Source organism: Furipterus horrens, unplaced genomic scaffold (assembly GCF_987537825.1).
Source record: "Furipterus horrens unplaced genomic scaffold, mFurHor1.1.pri manual_scaffold_6, whole genome shotgun sequence".
NCBI classification, from domain to species: domain Eukaryota; kingdom Metazoa; phylum Chordata; class Mammalia; order Chiroptera; family Furipteridae; genus Furipterus; species Furipterus horrens.
In genome coordinates, this window is record NW_028327176.1 from 117,731,226 (window position 1) to 117,748,536 (window position 17,311).

The window sequence follows — 17,311 nt, forward strand, 5'->3', positions numbered from 1 at the left end:
GATAATTATTTTTTCTGCCATCTTCCTTTAAGGAGATGGATTTTCTTTCGTTAATGTAAGAATACAATTCAAGCTCTAGTTTTTACAATAAGACATCATCTTTATGATATAGGCAATGTGTGGGCATTATCAAATTAGTATCTTACTTGAAAAGACTCCAAATTGATTTGATTTTTGAACCTGCCTACTTTATAATTTCTGACATAAGTCTGATTCCAACAACTGATATTAGGGATGATGCTTAAATATTACGATCTTAAACTGATCTACCAGAAAATTAGGTAATTGTGTAAAATTATCCTTAGGAGTTTATAGAAGACTAACACAATTTAACATATTACCGACAAGTAAGAGGCTCCTGTGGCATATTTTTACATTGTTTTAAGAACTATGAGAACCTCTTCCATTGTGTTTTCCCATGATCTCTTTTAGAGCACAGAGGCAGCCCTGGCTGATGTGACTCAGTGGATTGATTGAGTGCCGGCCTGGGAACCCAAAGCTCGCTGTTTCAATTCCTAGTCAGGGCACATGCCTGGACTGTGGGCCAGGTCCCTGGTTGGGGCGTGTAAGAGGCAACCAATCAATGTATCTCTCTACACAGTAATGTTTCTCTCCCTCTTTCCCTTCCTTCCCTTCTCTCTAAAAAGAAATATATAAAATCTTTAAAAAAATTAAACATCAAAAAAAGACCACAGGGCCAGGAAGAAATTTGTTTGATGACTTGCTTATTTTTTAGTAAGATCTAGTTTTCTAGTAACTACTTGTTTTGGCATCTTTGTCTCACCTCTTAAGCCTTTGAGAGCTATTCTCGGTTGCTATAACTTCTATAAATAGAAAAATGTCCCTATTATATATTACTTTATGTTAAACTTAGAAAAATTTTAGATGCTTATTGAATAAATTAAAATGTAATAACATGATAACCGAATGAAACACTCTTGACAAGAAAATGGTTTTTTGAAATATAAGTTTCAAATAAGTACTACATAACATCACTTTTATATGACTTACATGTTTTAATGATAAAAGTTTGTTTATAAAATACATTCCTGTAGTTTTCTGGATCTCTTATTTTTGTCATTTCAATAAGAATCAGCCATTCCTTTTTCTTTACAGCACTGGCTTAATTTCTCTTCTGAAAAATGTGCAGTTCATAGAAGTTTGCTGAAGTTATTAATTTTGCTTCTTAAGGCCCTGAATAAATAGAGTAGTGATTTTCATATTACTAATCCTAGTGAGTTAAATGTGTGCTTCCTCTTGTAATGCAGCAGTTTTTGTCACAGACTGGTAAGGGAAAGAGACAGCTCATCTAGAGACTGTTTGTTGGAAGAAGACATTTTTGGCTCAAAATCAGAAGCCAAGAGGATTAAGTGTTGGCTCTGGTTGGTGATTGGAAAAGAAAATCTAGTGCCTTTAAACACTTGAGGTTCTGTTCTTTACCTAGCTGCCATGGGCCCTGGTATCCCCTCTCTTGCTGCGAGAATTTTGCCTTGAAAGAAGCAACATCTTTCCCTGCCTTTCTTTGCCTCTAAATGAGAAAGGCTGGAGAAGGGAAGCAAGGAGAGGTCAAGGGACAGCTTTTTGCTGGTGGCATGCAGGTAGCGGGGTAACATGAAAGCTAACATTCCTCATTTATGCATTGACAAGTTTTTCTTGAAGTTTTATTAATAGGTGGATTTGTTTTATCCTTTAAACAAAATGAAAGCATTTTAATTTATAATATTATCTTTTTATTTTAAAACAATTTCTATGATCAACCCAACTATAGACATTTAAATCCATTATGTAAAGCAAGTGGGGTTAGGATTTCTTTCTTTGCCTGTTTTTTCCATGACCTGTTATATTTGATTTCTTTTAAGTACAATCTTATGACTGAATTCTGAAGCAAGTGGAATTTACCATTGACTGCGACTCCCTTCTTTGCTAGGGATTTTGAATTTTGCAGATGAGGCTACTCTCTGGTTATGGCAGAATTGGTTTACCTTCCTGTCTTTTCCCTTTTGCCAAACTGCCAAACATTCCAAATGTTTTGACCTACTTATAATTAGCTAGTACTTTATCTCAAATAATATTGTGCATGATTTTTAACCTTTCAAACTGAATAGGCTTCTTATTCTATAGAATTTATGATATACTAAATGTAATATTAATACCAGCGACAGTAGTTCATATAGTAATTGATTGAGATGGTGCCTTGAAGCACTTATAAAGAATATTTTAATAAAGTTCATAGCCTTTTAGTGAAGAAAAAGAAAAATATCTTTTTTTGAGAAATAGAGGCAACAAATATAGTTAGTAATTTTTCCTTTTCTACATTTAATGTGGGAGCTCTTTACTTCTGTAAGTAGAATCCATATTTGATTAAGTGTTAACTTTTTAAAGCTGGTACCCAGTCCTGACAGATCAGTTTTTCCAAATTAAAGCTTGACCCTCATTTGTCATTTAGCTACTCTTGATCCTAGCCTGTTTTATCTTTAGTATCCTTTTAAGCTCCCTGAAGCTCAATCATGAAGAAGTAATCTCAAGCATCTGGTCTTAGTATTTCTTGAAATTGTATCTTTTCATAATAATTCAGATTATTAAAGGAAAAATTACTTTGAACTCTTTAGAAATCATAACCTTGTAAAACACTTGCTCTGTGCTCTATTCCTATAAGACTTTCATTTATAAACATTTAACTTAACATTCAAATAGACTATGGTGGCCATAATAATGTAATACTTACTTTTCCAGCTTTCCTCGCCCTGTGAAGACTACTTGGTTAAATAGAAATGCACCAGCACAAAACAGAGATTCTGTGATTCCTTCTCTTGAAAGTGTGGTCTTTGGTATTAACTACACAAAACAGTTATCACCAGACGTAAGAACTGATATGCTTATAAATCCTTTCTTCTCTCTTATTTCAAATGAAATGTTTCTTTAATGTTTTATCTGTGAATGTGATATTTCTTTCATTAATGTTTTGAGCTCAACAACTTACAGACCTAATTAAATATGATCTTAACAGATTGGTTGGTTCTGGTTTATTTTGAAAACTTAATCAGGTACTTCAAGATTTTACCATATTTAATGGTTAGAGATTTTTGAAAATGAGTTTCTTTTTAAGCATGTTACTGGAACCTCTTGCTCTCTTAACAGAAATGATAGACTCATTCCAAAGGTGCCTGTAAAGAACAGTTGCCAGAGTTGAAACCCAAGTTGCAGTAGTACAAGTAAAGCCAATTACTCCGCTAAAAGGAGAAGGGACTTATGCTATAAAAGCACAGTGTCTGTCTCTCAGTCCAGATGTAATTTGAACCTCAAATTTTTAAAAATCCACTGTAACTGAAATTACTAGATCTGCATTTCATATGTCTAAATTACTTATATTAACAGGAGCAATTCCCTAAACTATTACTGAATTTCTTATATGTTTTAGAATAACTAGATAGTAAATGCTTAGAGTTTTTATTATTTCTCTTAAGTTTCAAGTGTAATATTTTTAGATTTTTGTTACTAATACTCTATATCCCAAATCTGTTTCTTTGTTTAGGGTTGCAGCTTCATTATTGCAGATTCCTTTCTACATCATGCTTATCATTTTCATTATACACTTTGTGCCACTTTGCTGCTAGCCTTCAAGGGATTGCACAGCTACTTCATTACAGTAACAGAAGAGATTCCCTCTTGTCAGAAATTAGAACTAGGTATGTTAAAAGTAGCCAGACCTGTCTCTTGTTCAAGTAATTCTCTTCATTCTCATATTGTTACTTACCAGCTTTTAACCTAGTTTTTCTATACTAAAACTGTAATATTTATGTGCTTCACTTTTACTTCTCTCTCAATTCCATCTTTTTCAACCTTTGGTAATTTCTGCAATTAAAATGTTCTATGATATTATGAAATATTGAGAACTAACTTCTTGGTACTAAGTTTGAAATGAGTCTTATGATAGATTTTTTTTAAATGAAAGCATATGTCCATGTATTACTGTTCTTCAATTTAACCACAAAGCATAATGGAAAGCAAATTATCTAAAGAACTGTGGGAAGATCAATTAAATCCATACATCTAAACATTTAACCATTTTAGAAGAGTATAGCTATGTGAGACACTTTTATATACATTTGGTTTCAAGAGATCTCAGATCCTATTTCTTCCATTTCACTTCAGAGATTAATAACATTACTCTATTTTAATATTTTGTAAATAAATACTTTAAAAATTAAACTTTAGTTATAATCCAACAGTAATATCTGCATATATGTTACAGTAGATGATAAAAAAATCATATTGCCTTAATTTTTTATGTCATCTGTAGTTTGCAGAATTCTAGTATATATAATTTCACAAAAGGCAAATTATTTGTATTAATAAAAGTAAATTATTATTTAGACTTTTAATGATAGTTTTTTATAAACTTTTATTTTAAAATATCAGGTAATAGCTCACTATAAAGCATATTTTAATTATCTTTATTATTATATATTTGAGTATTTTTATTATATATATTCTTATATACTTTTATTATATATTTGAGTAAATTAGGGATTACTTTTTTATTATATATTTGAGTACATCAGGGATTACTTTTCAAATTTTACTTAAGTTATTCAGTGTTTTTTGTCCAATTCTTTGTTCCTCAAGAATCTGTTTTTTAACAACATTGATGCACTCAAAAATAGTCACTGCTGTTGAAAATAATTCTTAGGTTTGAGACTAATTATACTGTTTATATAATTGCCTATTTTGCGATACAAAAGAATTATAAGATAGTGTAATGATTTGTACCTTACTTAGATTCAGCTGTTAGGCAATGGCACAATAGCCAGCATTTTCTATCAGCAACCACTCCAAAGGGTTTGATTAATATTAGTTAAGTTCACACTTTTTTGACTTAACAAGAAACATATCATTTGACTTTTTAGAATATTTGATGCAAAAATCCCCATGTACACACACAGATACACTACCAACAGTAAAGTGTATTCTTTTTTACTCGTATTCTTCCTAAAGACAAACATGGAAGTGTGAAAGCCTTTTTATTTCTATCCTCTGAAATTTTTTTTTCTTCGCTGTTATTTCATGTATTTAGAATCCTACTTCCCTTAGGAAAATCGTGTAGGAAATTACTGCCTAAAATGTAAACTTTAAAAAAAATTTTTTTTAAATGAAAGAATTGTTTGTAGAATAGACTGATTTAGGTTATCATCCTCAATTAATGGAAAAATTATGGTTCATATATTTTTTAATTTGGTTCTTTAAACTCAAACACATTTTCTTAGGAGAGTTATATAATAAATGTTGGTTAATTCAGATTTAATGATCAGACCACAAAATTAATAAATCACAATGTTAATGAAGGGACTCTACCATGTGTCTGAAAAGTAGTGTTATAAGTAGTGGTGTGAAACTTAGAAGTTGTCTGTAATGTTATTTCTAAAAGAAAATTTGTTAGTGGTTTTGATGTCCAATGCTTTAGTAAAATTCATGGAAGCGTTAGCTCACAGTGCTTAAGAATGCAAATTTGGAACCATTTCTGTCACCTACTGGCTTTGAGACTGTATATGCAAAGCGGATTCTATTCAAAAGATAGGTTGAAGGGAACCTGATGTGTTGCATGAGTCTGGCTGGAAAGATGAGGACATCCCAAAGACAGAGGGTGTAAAGCACCTCTAAGAGTAAGACTTCCTAATGGTAGAATTCCCTTGGGCTTCTATGAGCACCTAGTGTGTCAGGTACTGAGCTAGGTCCTGAGAAAAGAATAGTGTCTCTGTCTTTCTCCCTTTCCCTTAGTAAGTTATGAGTTCAGCATTACAATTAACTAAAGAAACTAACCTACAAGGGGGGGCTTCTTGTGGTTTTAATGTAGAGAGTCAGATATGAGATGGGCCTATATATGCCTTTATAAGGAAGATGTCTGTGAGCATTTAATTTTCAAGTAGGCATATATTGCAAATGAAAAAACACATGAACCACATTTTAACTTAAAACATATTTCTCTCTAAAAAGGAGTAATGTTTAAAGAAAACAAGCATCTCTTTTCAAAAGCAAAGATTAATTTCAAATAGCTTAGACAGTATTAACAATTTATTGCTAACTTATTAATCTAACTTCAGTGTGATTATTTGTTAGGCTTTTAATTTTCTCTCAGGTAAAGATTGCTAAATTTTTCTCATATATTACTTTGGGCTTCTGTATATAATACAGAAAATTTCATAATTTTTAAAAGAACCTTTATATTTAATTTCAAAAGTTTGTTTACTAAATGAATGTCAACTCTATTCCAAATTATTTGCTTCATATATTTTATCAGAAAATAAGATTAAAGGAAACTTAAACTTTAATTTTACTAAGAAAATAATAGTGATAGAATAAAATTAGTAGTGCCCTATTCATAGTATTTACTCAAAATATATATGTTGAATGAGTGAATGAATGGATAAAACAGCACAATACAGTTTTTATTGTTGCTTGAAAAGTATTTAGTCATCATTACATAGCTTATAGCAGTTTTCCTAGGGATTTTTAAAACCAAGGCTCATGTTCAGTAAATATTTATTGGTAATATTTTGTGTTATTCTTAAACTTTTAATTGCTATTTTCTTTTCTGTTTATTGTCAATTAGTTTATTCTTGGATGCATCTGCTAGGAGAACATCTAAAAATACTATTAACTATTCAAAAATTTCAATAAACTACTGCATATTGTTAGCTATTAAATTTAACATTGCTTTTATTCTAGCAAAATTAAATTGTAGGCACTAAATAATACTTCCATAAAACACTGTTGACTGAACATTATATTCACCAGTTTTAATAAGTGGACATAAAGTAGTTCTTGATTAAAGGATGTATTTTATTTCCTTCTACTATTTTGCATTTTCTTGAGTTTTCAAAAAAGTATATATTAAAAGTCTTTAACTCCACCATGCTTTGAAAAAGGTATCTAAAATCTACTCCGTCTTTTCAAATATGCTTTGAATTTCTTTCTGTTTTGCCTTTTTTTTTCTTCTAGATAAATGATGTACATTTTTTTTTTTTATGATAAATACTGGTTTGGGGCAAGGAGCTTTTACTGAAAGTGGGAGTCACAAGTTCTGGAATCTCTGTTTTGGCAAGTGTGACCTTTCTGGGCCCCAGTATCTACACTTGTAAAAAGCAAGGGTTTAACTTAGCTGATCTCTGAGATCCCTGCCAACTCTAAAATTCTGAGTTTAAAAACATTAAAAAATATGAATTATGAAATGTTGAGTGGTCCATACATTTAAATAGAAAAGAGAACAAAGTAATACAAATTTGAATGTACATCATTTGTAATTCTAATAAGCTAATTAACTAACTCAAAGATTCTGCTTTAGTGTTCTTATCTAACTACACTATCAGATAACTGCTAAGTTTATTAATAACAACTTGAAAAATTCTAGTAAATTTTGTTGTAGAAGGAGTATAGTAACTAGTGCTGTGTGCAATCCTTATAACTAGCCAAGGCCAACATGCAGGTCCTTTATGAGCGCCTTCTCAGAAGAAAACAGCCACGAACCCAGAAAGACACCTGTCTAGGTATGTTTACAAATAGGTTAATTAAGTAATCCCTTTTAATTAGTATGGAATTTTGCTTTAAATTAATGTCAAATTTTATAAATATGTATATTTAAATAATATGTTTCTTACCACCCTTATATAAGAACTTTTAGAATTTGGTTTGTAGGTAAGCTTTGGTTAATTTCTCAATTTTTATAATAATATTAAAGTTTTCATTTAAAATTAGAAATGGCAAATGCAAAGATTTCTTTGGCTCTTTCTATATTCTTTTTAAGTTCCTACAAACAACATTTTTTTGGAAATCATGTTTATAACCAGAATTAGTTGGCTTAATGATACTGCCTTAAATTTGTTCAAAGTCAGTTTATCTTTGGGTAGGACTAATGATAATGAAATGTGGTTTAAAAACTGAAGTTAATTTTATGCATTACAGAAATAAAGAAGAGAAACATCTTCAGTATGTGGTTTTGTTTTTTGTGTCAGTTTGCATTGATTTTTTTATTCTAAATTCAAAAAGCAAAGTACTATCAGATTACCAGTATCCAGATATTTCACATATTGTAAAGGAAATGTTTTAATCACAGTACTTTATTGATGTATTTCCCTAAATATTTTAGACTTTTGTTCTTAAATAGCAAGAAAACTTAATTTACTATCTTTTTGTAAGTATATTGAAAATTTTTAATTTGCATTGAGTAGACCATCACAATTAAATTTTTTAGAAGTTACAAAAGTCTATAGAAATTAAAGTAAAATAAAATCACAGTGTGTCTTAGTTTTTAGGAGTATGAACAAAAGGAAATTAAGGAGCCAAAATATTTTTTAACATTTCTCAGATGAAAACTAGCTCAGAATATTTAAGTTGGGTCAGTTTTTGCTAAAACTTAAGAGAGAAACTGATATTCTTATCAGGAAGAAAACACAAAGGTTGAAGGTTTATTATTATTATTTTGGAACATAATTTTGTATTCTTCTATAAAGTAACTGTAAAATTTAAGAATTCAGTTGTGGTCATTTGTGACATGTGTTAGTGTTCTTTTTAGCAATAAAAATATACTTCTCCCCCAATAAATTATAAAAATCTTAAAAAGAGAATAAGTGTTTGAACTGGAAAATATACATATACTTCCCACTTAAACTATTGTATTGTCAGCCTATCAATTTACATGTGAGCACTCTAAATAATTTTATAGAATGCTGCTTATGTAATATGGCCTATATAAAGAAAAGCCCATTTTTAGTTGGGTAGGAAAAGACTTGATTCAAAACTAAGGTGTAATGAATTAAATTAAACTTTTATTAATACTTTTATTAAGATATCTTTGATTTTTAATAGCTAGTATTGGCATTTTCTGAACTAGATTATAAATATTGGCTGAATGAATGGATAAATGGATGGACTTAGAAAATAAGATTCATTTTACCCTTTGACCTAGCAACCCCACCTCTGTTAACGTATATCATAGAAGAGTACTAGTATGTCAAGATATAGGTACAAATGTGTTTACTGCAATATTGTTATTAGTGTCAAGACACTGAAAATGAAGATAAATGTCCATAATTGGCAAAGAGTTGAATATAGAAGAAATTATGAGGCACTCACACCAAGGAATATTATGCAGCCATTTAAAAAAATGTGTTAGGGCTATATATCAGATTTCCATGGAGTACTGCTGAGAGAAAAAGTCAAATTGCAGAAAGTGTGTAAAATACAATCTCATTTTGTAAAGCAGTGGCTACAGAAGTCATTTATGTCCACGTATGTATATTTGAAAAATATGGAAGGATATGTTCTAGACTGTAATCTTGGATTAGCAGGGGGAGCTAAAATAAATAATTTTATGTACTGTAATGATCACATTTATACATTTACATAAAGTTGTAAAATTGCGCATATATATGTCATATTAAGAAGAAAAATTAAAATAGAATTTTAAACTCGGATAACACTCCTAAATGATTTTTGAAATCATTTGAGCTCAAAGATTTTGAGGTTAAGTTTTGCTTTGAAACATTCTTTAAGATGTCATTTACATTGAAGTAACTCTCATTAGTCATAATGCAAATGTACCAATTTATGCATTTAAAATAGATCTTGTATGTAAAACTAGAAAAATGGGTCAAAACTCACAAATTTAAAAAGTTTTTTATTTTTTAAAAATCATAGGATATGTAACTACTAAAACTAACTTTTTCTTCTATCACAGGAAAAGATCATGAGTAATTTGAAAACAAATATTGGCATATGAAAGTTACGATTTTAACACAGGGTCTGCTGCTGATTTTTTTTTTTTTAATTTCGGAAAACTTAATAGTAGAAGCCACTGATTTATCTGACAATGAAATGATTTGTGAAATCTTAGCAGATTTCTTTAGTTGTCAGTGGGTTGAGCAAATTTGTGATCTACTTGTAATACGTTTTAATAACTAGATACAATTTTATTTATATATTTTGTGAATTACAAAATACATATGTTCTGGTTTTCATTTTCAATAGAGTATCTGTTGTTCACATCATAGTTTGGTTGTATTTCCCGTGTACTTATAACTGCTTATTTTATCAAATGTAAATGTTAGTCATTCTTTTTATCAAGTAGTAAACATTCATTCTGCCTTATGAAATAGTGAGCTGATGAATGAATTCAAGGATGTCATAGAAAGTATTTTTGCCTTTGTGTTAGAATGATCAATTAAACTCTCTGAGCAACACGATGACGGAATTTTGTGTGATCTCAACTATGCTGAGTTCCTTTAGGAGAACTCACTTTGTTTGATTTCTGATTAAAAAATGAAGACTATCTAAGTATAATATTTCAGGCCCTAGGAATATTTTTCCCGAAAAAAAAATTTTTTTATTCTGTTAGTTTTTATATTCTGTTGTAAATTAATCTGTACATTCCCTTCATACATGGTTGTAGCATACATTAAATAAAATAGGATTGTGTGGAAAAAATTTGCCTCACTTTTAGACTTAAAGAAAACTGAACATTAAACTAAATTAGAAAGTTACTTTTTATTGAAAAGGATTTTATCTTTCATTTTTATTAAATAGCCTATACTCCAGGAATGTTTTAAATACTTTTTGGTTATAAAAGTTAATTTGATTTGAATTTTTTAGGAATACATTTATAAAACGCAATGCATGTACACATATAAGACAAAATACTAAGCTATAGTGAAATTTATACCATGTGAAATGCAATAAAACCTAATAATATGTTTTTTCTTTTCTGTGATGTAGTTGTGCAAGTTGCTTTAGGTATATAGTCAGTATTTCCTTGACTGTGTTAGCCTCTTATGAGAACTGAAGCACTCTATTTAATAGTCAGCATAGGATTTAATAATTAAAACATTACAAGATTAATGTGTTTATAGAAATACATTATATTGAAATTTAATTCATTAAATATAGTTAAGATATTTTTTAACTTTCTGGATTTTAAAAGGTAATTTATGATTTCAAAAATAGTTTTCAGATCTAACATTCAAATACTTCCTCTAATTACTCTTTAATTTTTTCAGAGGAAATGGATGTAGAAGCTCGGCTTACTGAACTATGTGAAGAAGTTAAGGTATTGGATTTTTAAAATTCACATTATCAGGTTATTTCAGTGGCTTGTGTTTCCTATTCTAAAAATTATGTGTAAGAAAACTTAATAATTAATTATCCTTTCTAAAATGTTAAGATAAACTTTTTGATCATGGTAGAACCACAACATAATTGATCAAAAGACATTTGACTTAAGCATGAAGTTAAATTATTTTTAAACTATATATTATTGCCCTGGCTAGTGTGGATCAGTTGGTTGGGACTTCATCCCATAAACCAAAAGGTTGCAACTTCGATTCCTGGTCAGGCAGGGCACATGCTTAGGTTGCAGGTTTGTTCCCAGTCAGGGCGCATCCAAGAGGCAACCAATAAATGTTTCTCTCCCTCTCTTTCTCCCTTCCCTTCCTTCTAAAATCAGTAAGCATCTCCTCACTTGAGGATTTAAAAAAAAAAAAAAAAAAAGAACTTGTTAACTTCATTTTTAATACATTTATAAATCCTTCCCTGGGGGAAAACATATCTGTAGATTTATTATATGTTAATAAATCAACATTTATCATTTTACTCTATTAGCTTCATTTCCAGAATTACTGAATTAGTCAACATTTTTCTGAATTTATCCATAAATTCTTGGAGCTTTTTTCTCATCTGAAGCCTGTAATTCGTATTACATTCATTTATTCATTCAGTATTTATTGAGTGACTACTATGTACCAATAATCAAAGTCACATGAGTGAATAAAAGACCATCTCTTCACTTATTACTAATTTTGTTGAATTTTTGTCTAATGTGTTCTCTGAGTTAGTGTAGATAAATGGAAACTTGGTTTGGTTTGATTTTAGAAAAGGAGAATAGAGATATAGTGTAATTTGGCACACATTGAACTTGAACAACTTTCTTTTCGTGTCCAAGTACAGTCATACAGTAGCTAATAAGTCTGGAGGTCAAGAGAGATGTGATCCAGAGGTATAAATTTAGCTGTCCTTGGTATAGATATGGTAATTAAAACTATGGGAATGACTTTCAACTCCCATCTGAAGAGACTACCTCTACCTTCTCTAGGACAGGGAAACCAAATCAGTATCTATATATATTTAAGAGTAGATATCCTACTATTACAGTAATTAAAGGTAAATTTCACAGCAAGGTATTAACTGCCTGAAAACTGGCTGCTGACTCAGTGAATTAAAGAAAAACCTGTTCTTGTAATAAAAATGCTTGTTCAAAAGAGAAGCAGTCATTCTTTTAGTCTTTTGCTATTCGTTGCTCAGGAATCCTTATTTTATCATTCAAGAAAAGCAAACGCCTTTTAAAAGATTCTGTATAATCTAGTTCCATAGTATAATCTAGTACTCTTAACTTTTATCATTCGTTTAAGTAAATATTTAAGTAAATAAATAAATTGAATAACTTAAAACCACTACTAGAACACTCATAATAGCGTATTACAATTGTTTACCCACCTTTCTTTCCTCACTGCACTATAAGCTTCTCATATTAATTGATGTTTGTATTCGTAGAATGTGCTCAATAAATAGTGGGTGAATGTTAAGAGAAAGAAGTGTTTGACAAAGACTCTGTAAAAGAATTATCACAAGTGCTCTGACTGATGTGGCTCAGTTAGATGAAGCATCGTCCCATAACCGAAAGGTTGTGGGTTTCATTCCTGGTTAGGAAACATACCTGGGTTGCTGGTTCGATCCTCAGTGCAGACGTGTACAAGAAAGAGGCAACCAATCAATACTGCTCTCTTGTATCGAGGTTTCTCTTTCTCTTCCTCTCTTTCTAAAAAACAATGAAAAAAAACTGTCTTTAGATGAGGATTTAAGAAAAAAAAATCATAAACAAAGTAGAACCCAGGAACATTGGTGTGACGGAAAAGCAGTACTATGGAAGGTACCTGAGTCCTTTATGAGGAGTTATAGGTCTTTTAAGTACTTTACATTGCTGATTGGAGAAAAAAAAATCTTATTTTAAGATTTTATTATTGTCCAAAAATTTTATAACTTTCTGTATGATTTGTACATATGTTTAAAATTCCCAGGATTTTCGTGTTAGAAGTTGGTCATGCTATACAGAACCCTGATTTGTAATTTTGGACTTTGTTTGACATTATTGCAGTTACATGATACCTCAGAGAGTGAAATAATAGTTAAGTTGTTAAAATTGCTATAGTAACTGTCAGACAGAAAAAAGCCACTTGTCAATTGTTCTCTACACACCCACACACATTTCTTTTTAAAACTAAAAATTTATCTTTGTATTAATATTCTCAGTATGTATTATATGTATGTGTTATACTAAGTGTCAGAGATCAGTGAAGGGTTTTTCTTGCCATTTCAGAAAACAGAAAATCCTGATGAACTGGCAGAACTTATAAATATGAATCTTGCACAACTTTGCTCACTTCTAATGGCTTTATGGGGACAATTTCTGGAAGTTATAACACTACATGAAGAACTAAGACTATTATTAGCACAAGAGAACCATACTTTCAGGGTAAGTTAAGAAAAGTGATGTTAGAGCATGTTAATGAGTATTATTTATCTTCAGAAATTCTTTATGAGTGAAAAGCCTTATTTTTACCTCATTTTGATAAATCAGAAGAGACATTTATTATTGTGTTATTGTTTGGTTTCTAAAGATAATAATAAAATAATACAGTTTTGCACATAACCTAACCTGATCACAACCCCTGCTAGTAAGAAAAACTACCTGGATATAAATAAAAGAAAATGTATGATACAAATTGGCCTGGCAACCCCAAAATAGGAAATATATATATTAGACTCAGAAATTAGGAATTAGAAAACCATCTCAAACTAATAAAGAATATTCATATACTGTTCAAATTGTGTGCCCATTATCTATAGGATTACCTTTTTTTTCTTGATTCATAATAGTTTTCTATGTATTCTAAATACTAGTCCCATGTTAATTTATAATATATGTCTCAATTTTGATTTTTACACTGTCTTTAAGCTATTTTTTTGCTGAACTGGAGGTCTTAATTTTAGTGTAGCTGGAACAAAAGAGAAAGGCCGGACAGACATATCCATATTCAGCATGATATATTCAGATCGACAAAGAAAAGGTGATATTTTCAATAAATGATCTGGGACAATTGGGTATCCATGTGGAAGAAAATATTATATAAAATTCGACCTGATGAATTGAAAATGAACGTGAAAGTCAAATTTATCAGGCTTCTAAAATATAACAGAAATTGACTAAAGAGTTACAGTACTCCCATATACTCTTACTAAGAATCATAAATAATCAGTTTTGCACATTTGCTTATTCTTTTGTAGATAAGGTACATGTATCTGGACCATCTGATAGTTATAAACATTGAGCATTTTATGCCTAAATACTTCAGGATATATATATATATATATATATATATATATATATATATATATATATATATAATTTTTTTTAATTTAAATTATTTTATTTTTCAGTTACAGTTGACATACATTATTATATTAGTTTCAGATGTACAACCCAGTGAGTAGATATTACATAACTTACTGATCATCCTGATAAAACTTCACACCCATCTGACATCATACATAGTTAATAGAATATTATTGTCTGTATTCCACATGCTATACTTGATCGCTGTTGGCACGTCAATGGGAAGGATTTACCTCCAGGCCAGTCAGATGCAAGGACTGACTATGATGACCAGTCACCAACTTCCACTCACCATGGAGGAGCAGTTCGTCAGGGGCCCACCCCTTGAGTGTGTGGCTTGTGGTAGTGGTTGGGTAGTAATTCTTCATGGTCTGAAACTGTCCACTGGCTGCGCTGGCTCCGGAGTTTTCTGTGAGTGCAGGCCAAGGTCTGTCACTGCCTGTGTTCTGCCCAAGGCCACCCGACATGAGCTACAAAGCGATCTACAGATGGCTGGTACTTATGCTAGGCTTGTAGGTGCCCAGGTGAGGCTAGCTTCGAGCCAAGACCAGCTGCTGCTAATACCAGGCCTGGGGCCACTTAACGAGGTATAGGGCATGCCAAATCCAGATGTTGCTTGTTTGAGACATTTTAGGGAAATTGAAGCATTAGCCACTGGAGATAACTTTGGTGGGCTTGAAAATTCAGTGGGATGGGGCCCCTGGGAATTGCCAGAGCAAGGCAAACTATGTGATCCAGGTTGATAAGAGTTTCAGATATGGCACCACCTGCCTAATCTTCAGGAGAAGGCCCAGAAAAGGAACAATGGCCTTGCCAGGCCTTCTGTCTGGAAGAAAGCTGCCCCTCTCCCCAGCTCTCGCCCTGATGCCAGACACTTCAGTTCCTACCTGAATGCCTCTAGAACCTTTCACACTGCTCTCCCAGCACTGGAGCTCAGAGGGAGTGAGACTGAGTAAGTCTGTGCATGTGGCCCTTTAAATGGAGCTGCCTGGGATCAGCAGCTCTCTAACTTCTTTATCTCTGATGGTTTTTACAGCCATAGATATGGGAACTTTTCTTGGCACTGGATCCCTGGGCTGGGGGACCTGGTTTGGGGCTGGAACCCTTCGCTCCTGCAACTGACATATCCCTCCAGATTTTAATCTGCCATACCTGGGTATAAAACTAGTCCGTTCAGTATCTCTTTCCCTCCTACCAGTCTCAATGTAGCTTCTCTAATTCCCTGGTTGTAGGACTTCCATTTAGTGAGTTTTTAGGCAGTTCTGAATGATGGCTGTTCTGTAGTTTTGTTGTAATTTTGACGTGGTTGTGGGAGGAGGCAAGTACGTTACTCTAAGTCACCATCTTGAATGGAAGCCCTACTGCAGGGTATATTAACTAAGAGTGAAGATAGTCTCTTAACTGCCAGTACACTGATTAACTAATACAGTATTGCTGTCTCATGTACAATTCATTTTTAAATTTTATCAATTGTCCTACTAATGTTCTGTGTCATAACCTTTTTTTCATTTTCCAGGGTTAAGTTTAGGACCACACATTACATTCAGTAGGCATATTTCTTTAATCTTCTGTCTCATGACCTTGGTTTTTTTAAATAATATAATTTTTTTTCATTAAAAATATTAAAACATGTAATGGATAAAAATCAAGAGGGATACCTTGGAAGCAAGCGATCCCAGCCCCAGGCCAGATCATGCAGCCCATGTTTCAAGTGCCAGAAAAATAAAGCCTCCTGATATCTGGCTATAAAAACCCGTAGGGGTTTGGGGCAGGGAAAGAAACTGCCAGCCTCTCAGGAGAGTTTGTTTAAAGGGCCTGCATGGTCCTAGAATGTATGGAAAACCAACTACCCTGGGAACCACCACCAGGGCAGCAGCTAGAAGGGCGCCAGTTGCATACAGGAAGGAGGCAAGTGCTGGGCAAGCTGCCAGTAGCCAGGCAGTGGCATTGTCCCCTCTCCAACCCCTCCCCCACATACAGAGCCACAAAGCAGTGAAGCCAGTTGACCCGCCCTGGCAAATACCCAAGGCTCTGCCACATACAACTTAATAGGTTCTCTAAGACAGGGAATTAAAGCAGTTCACACAAAAACAAACACATAGAGGCTGCCAAATTGAGGCAAAGAAATATGATCCACATGAAAAAAGAGAACAAGATCCCAGAAAAAGAACTAAACGAAACAGAAATAGCCAATCTATCAGATGAAGAGTTCAAAACAGTGATGATAAGGATGCTCAGAGAACTCACTGAGGACAGCATAAGCATAAGGGAAGAAATGAAGGCTACACTAAGTGAAATAAAGAAAAATCCACAGGGAACCAACAGTGAAGAGAAGGAAGCCAGGGTTCAAAGCAATGATTTAGAACATAAGGAAGAAATAATCATTCGACCAGAACAGAATGAAGAAATAAGAATTTTAAAAAACAAGGCGAGTATAAGAAGATTCTGGGACATTTCCAAAAGTACCAACATCTGAGTCATAGGGATACCAGAAGGAAAAAAGGAAGAGCAAGAAACTAAATTCTTAATATGAAAAAATAATTAAAGAAAACTTCCCACATTTGGTGAAGGAAATAGACATACAAGTCAAGGAAGCACAGAGTCCCAAACAAGTTGAACCCAAAGAGGACCACATCAAGACACATCATAATTAAAATGCTAAATGTTAAAGATAGAGAATTTTAAAAGCAGCAAGAAAAAAGCAGAGTTATCTACAAAAGAGTTCCCATATTATCAGCTGATTTCTCCAAAGAAACTTCTCAGGCAAGAAGCGACTGGCAAGAAGTATTCAAGGTGCTGTAAAGCAATGACCTACAA

At 32.2% G+C, this 17,311-nt stretch overlaps 1 protein-coding gene across 3 annotated transcripts in view; it reads left to right on the plus strand.

The window, feature by feature from the left end:
* The window catches only part of FAM135A (family with sequence similarity 135 member A), a 94,122-nt gene that overhangs the window by 35,100 nt on the left and 41,711 nt on the right, over positions 1 to 17,311 (plus strand). For all 3 annotated transcript variants that reach the window (XM_090282646.1, XM_090282643.1, XM_090282644.1), the window contains 5 exons: positions 2,734 to 2,860; positions 3,533 to 3,686; positions 7,464 to 7,541; positions 11,046 to 11,095; positions 13,418 to 13,573. In XM_090282646.1, coding sequence (XP_090138772.1) covers positions 2,734 to 2,860; positions 3,533 to 3,686; positions 7,464 to 7,541; positions 11,046 to 11,095; positions 13,418 to 13,573 — 565 coding nt within the window. The remainder of the gene's footprint in view (positions 1 to 2,733; positions 2,861 to 3,532; positions 3,687 to 7,463; positions 7,542 to 11,045; positions 11,096 to 13,417; positions 13,574 to 17,311) is intronic.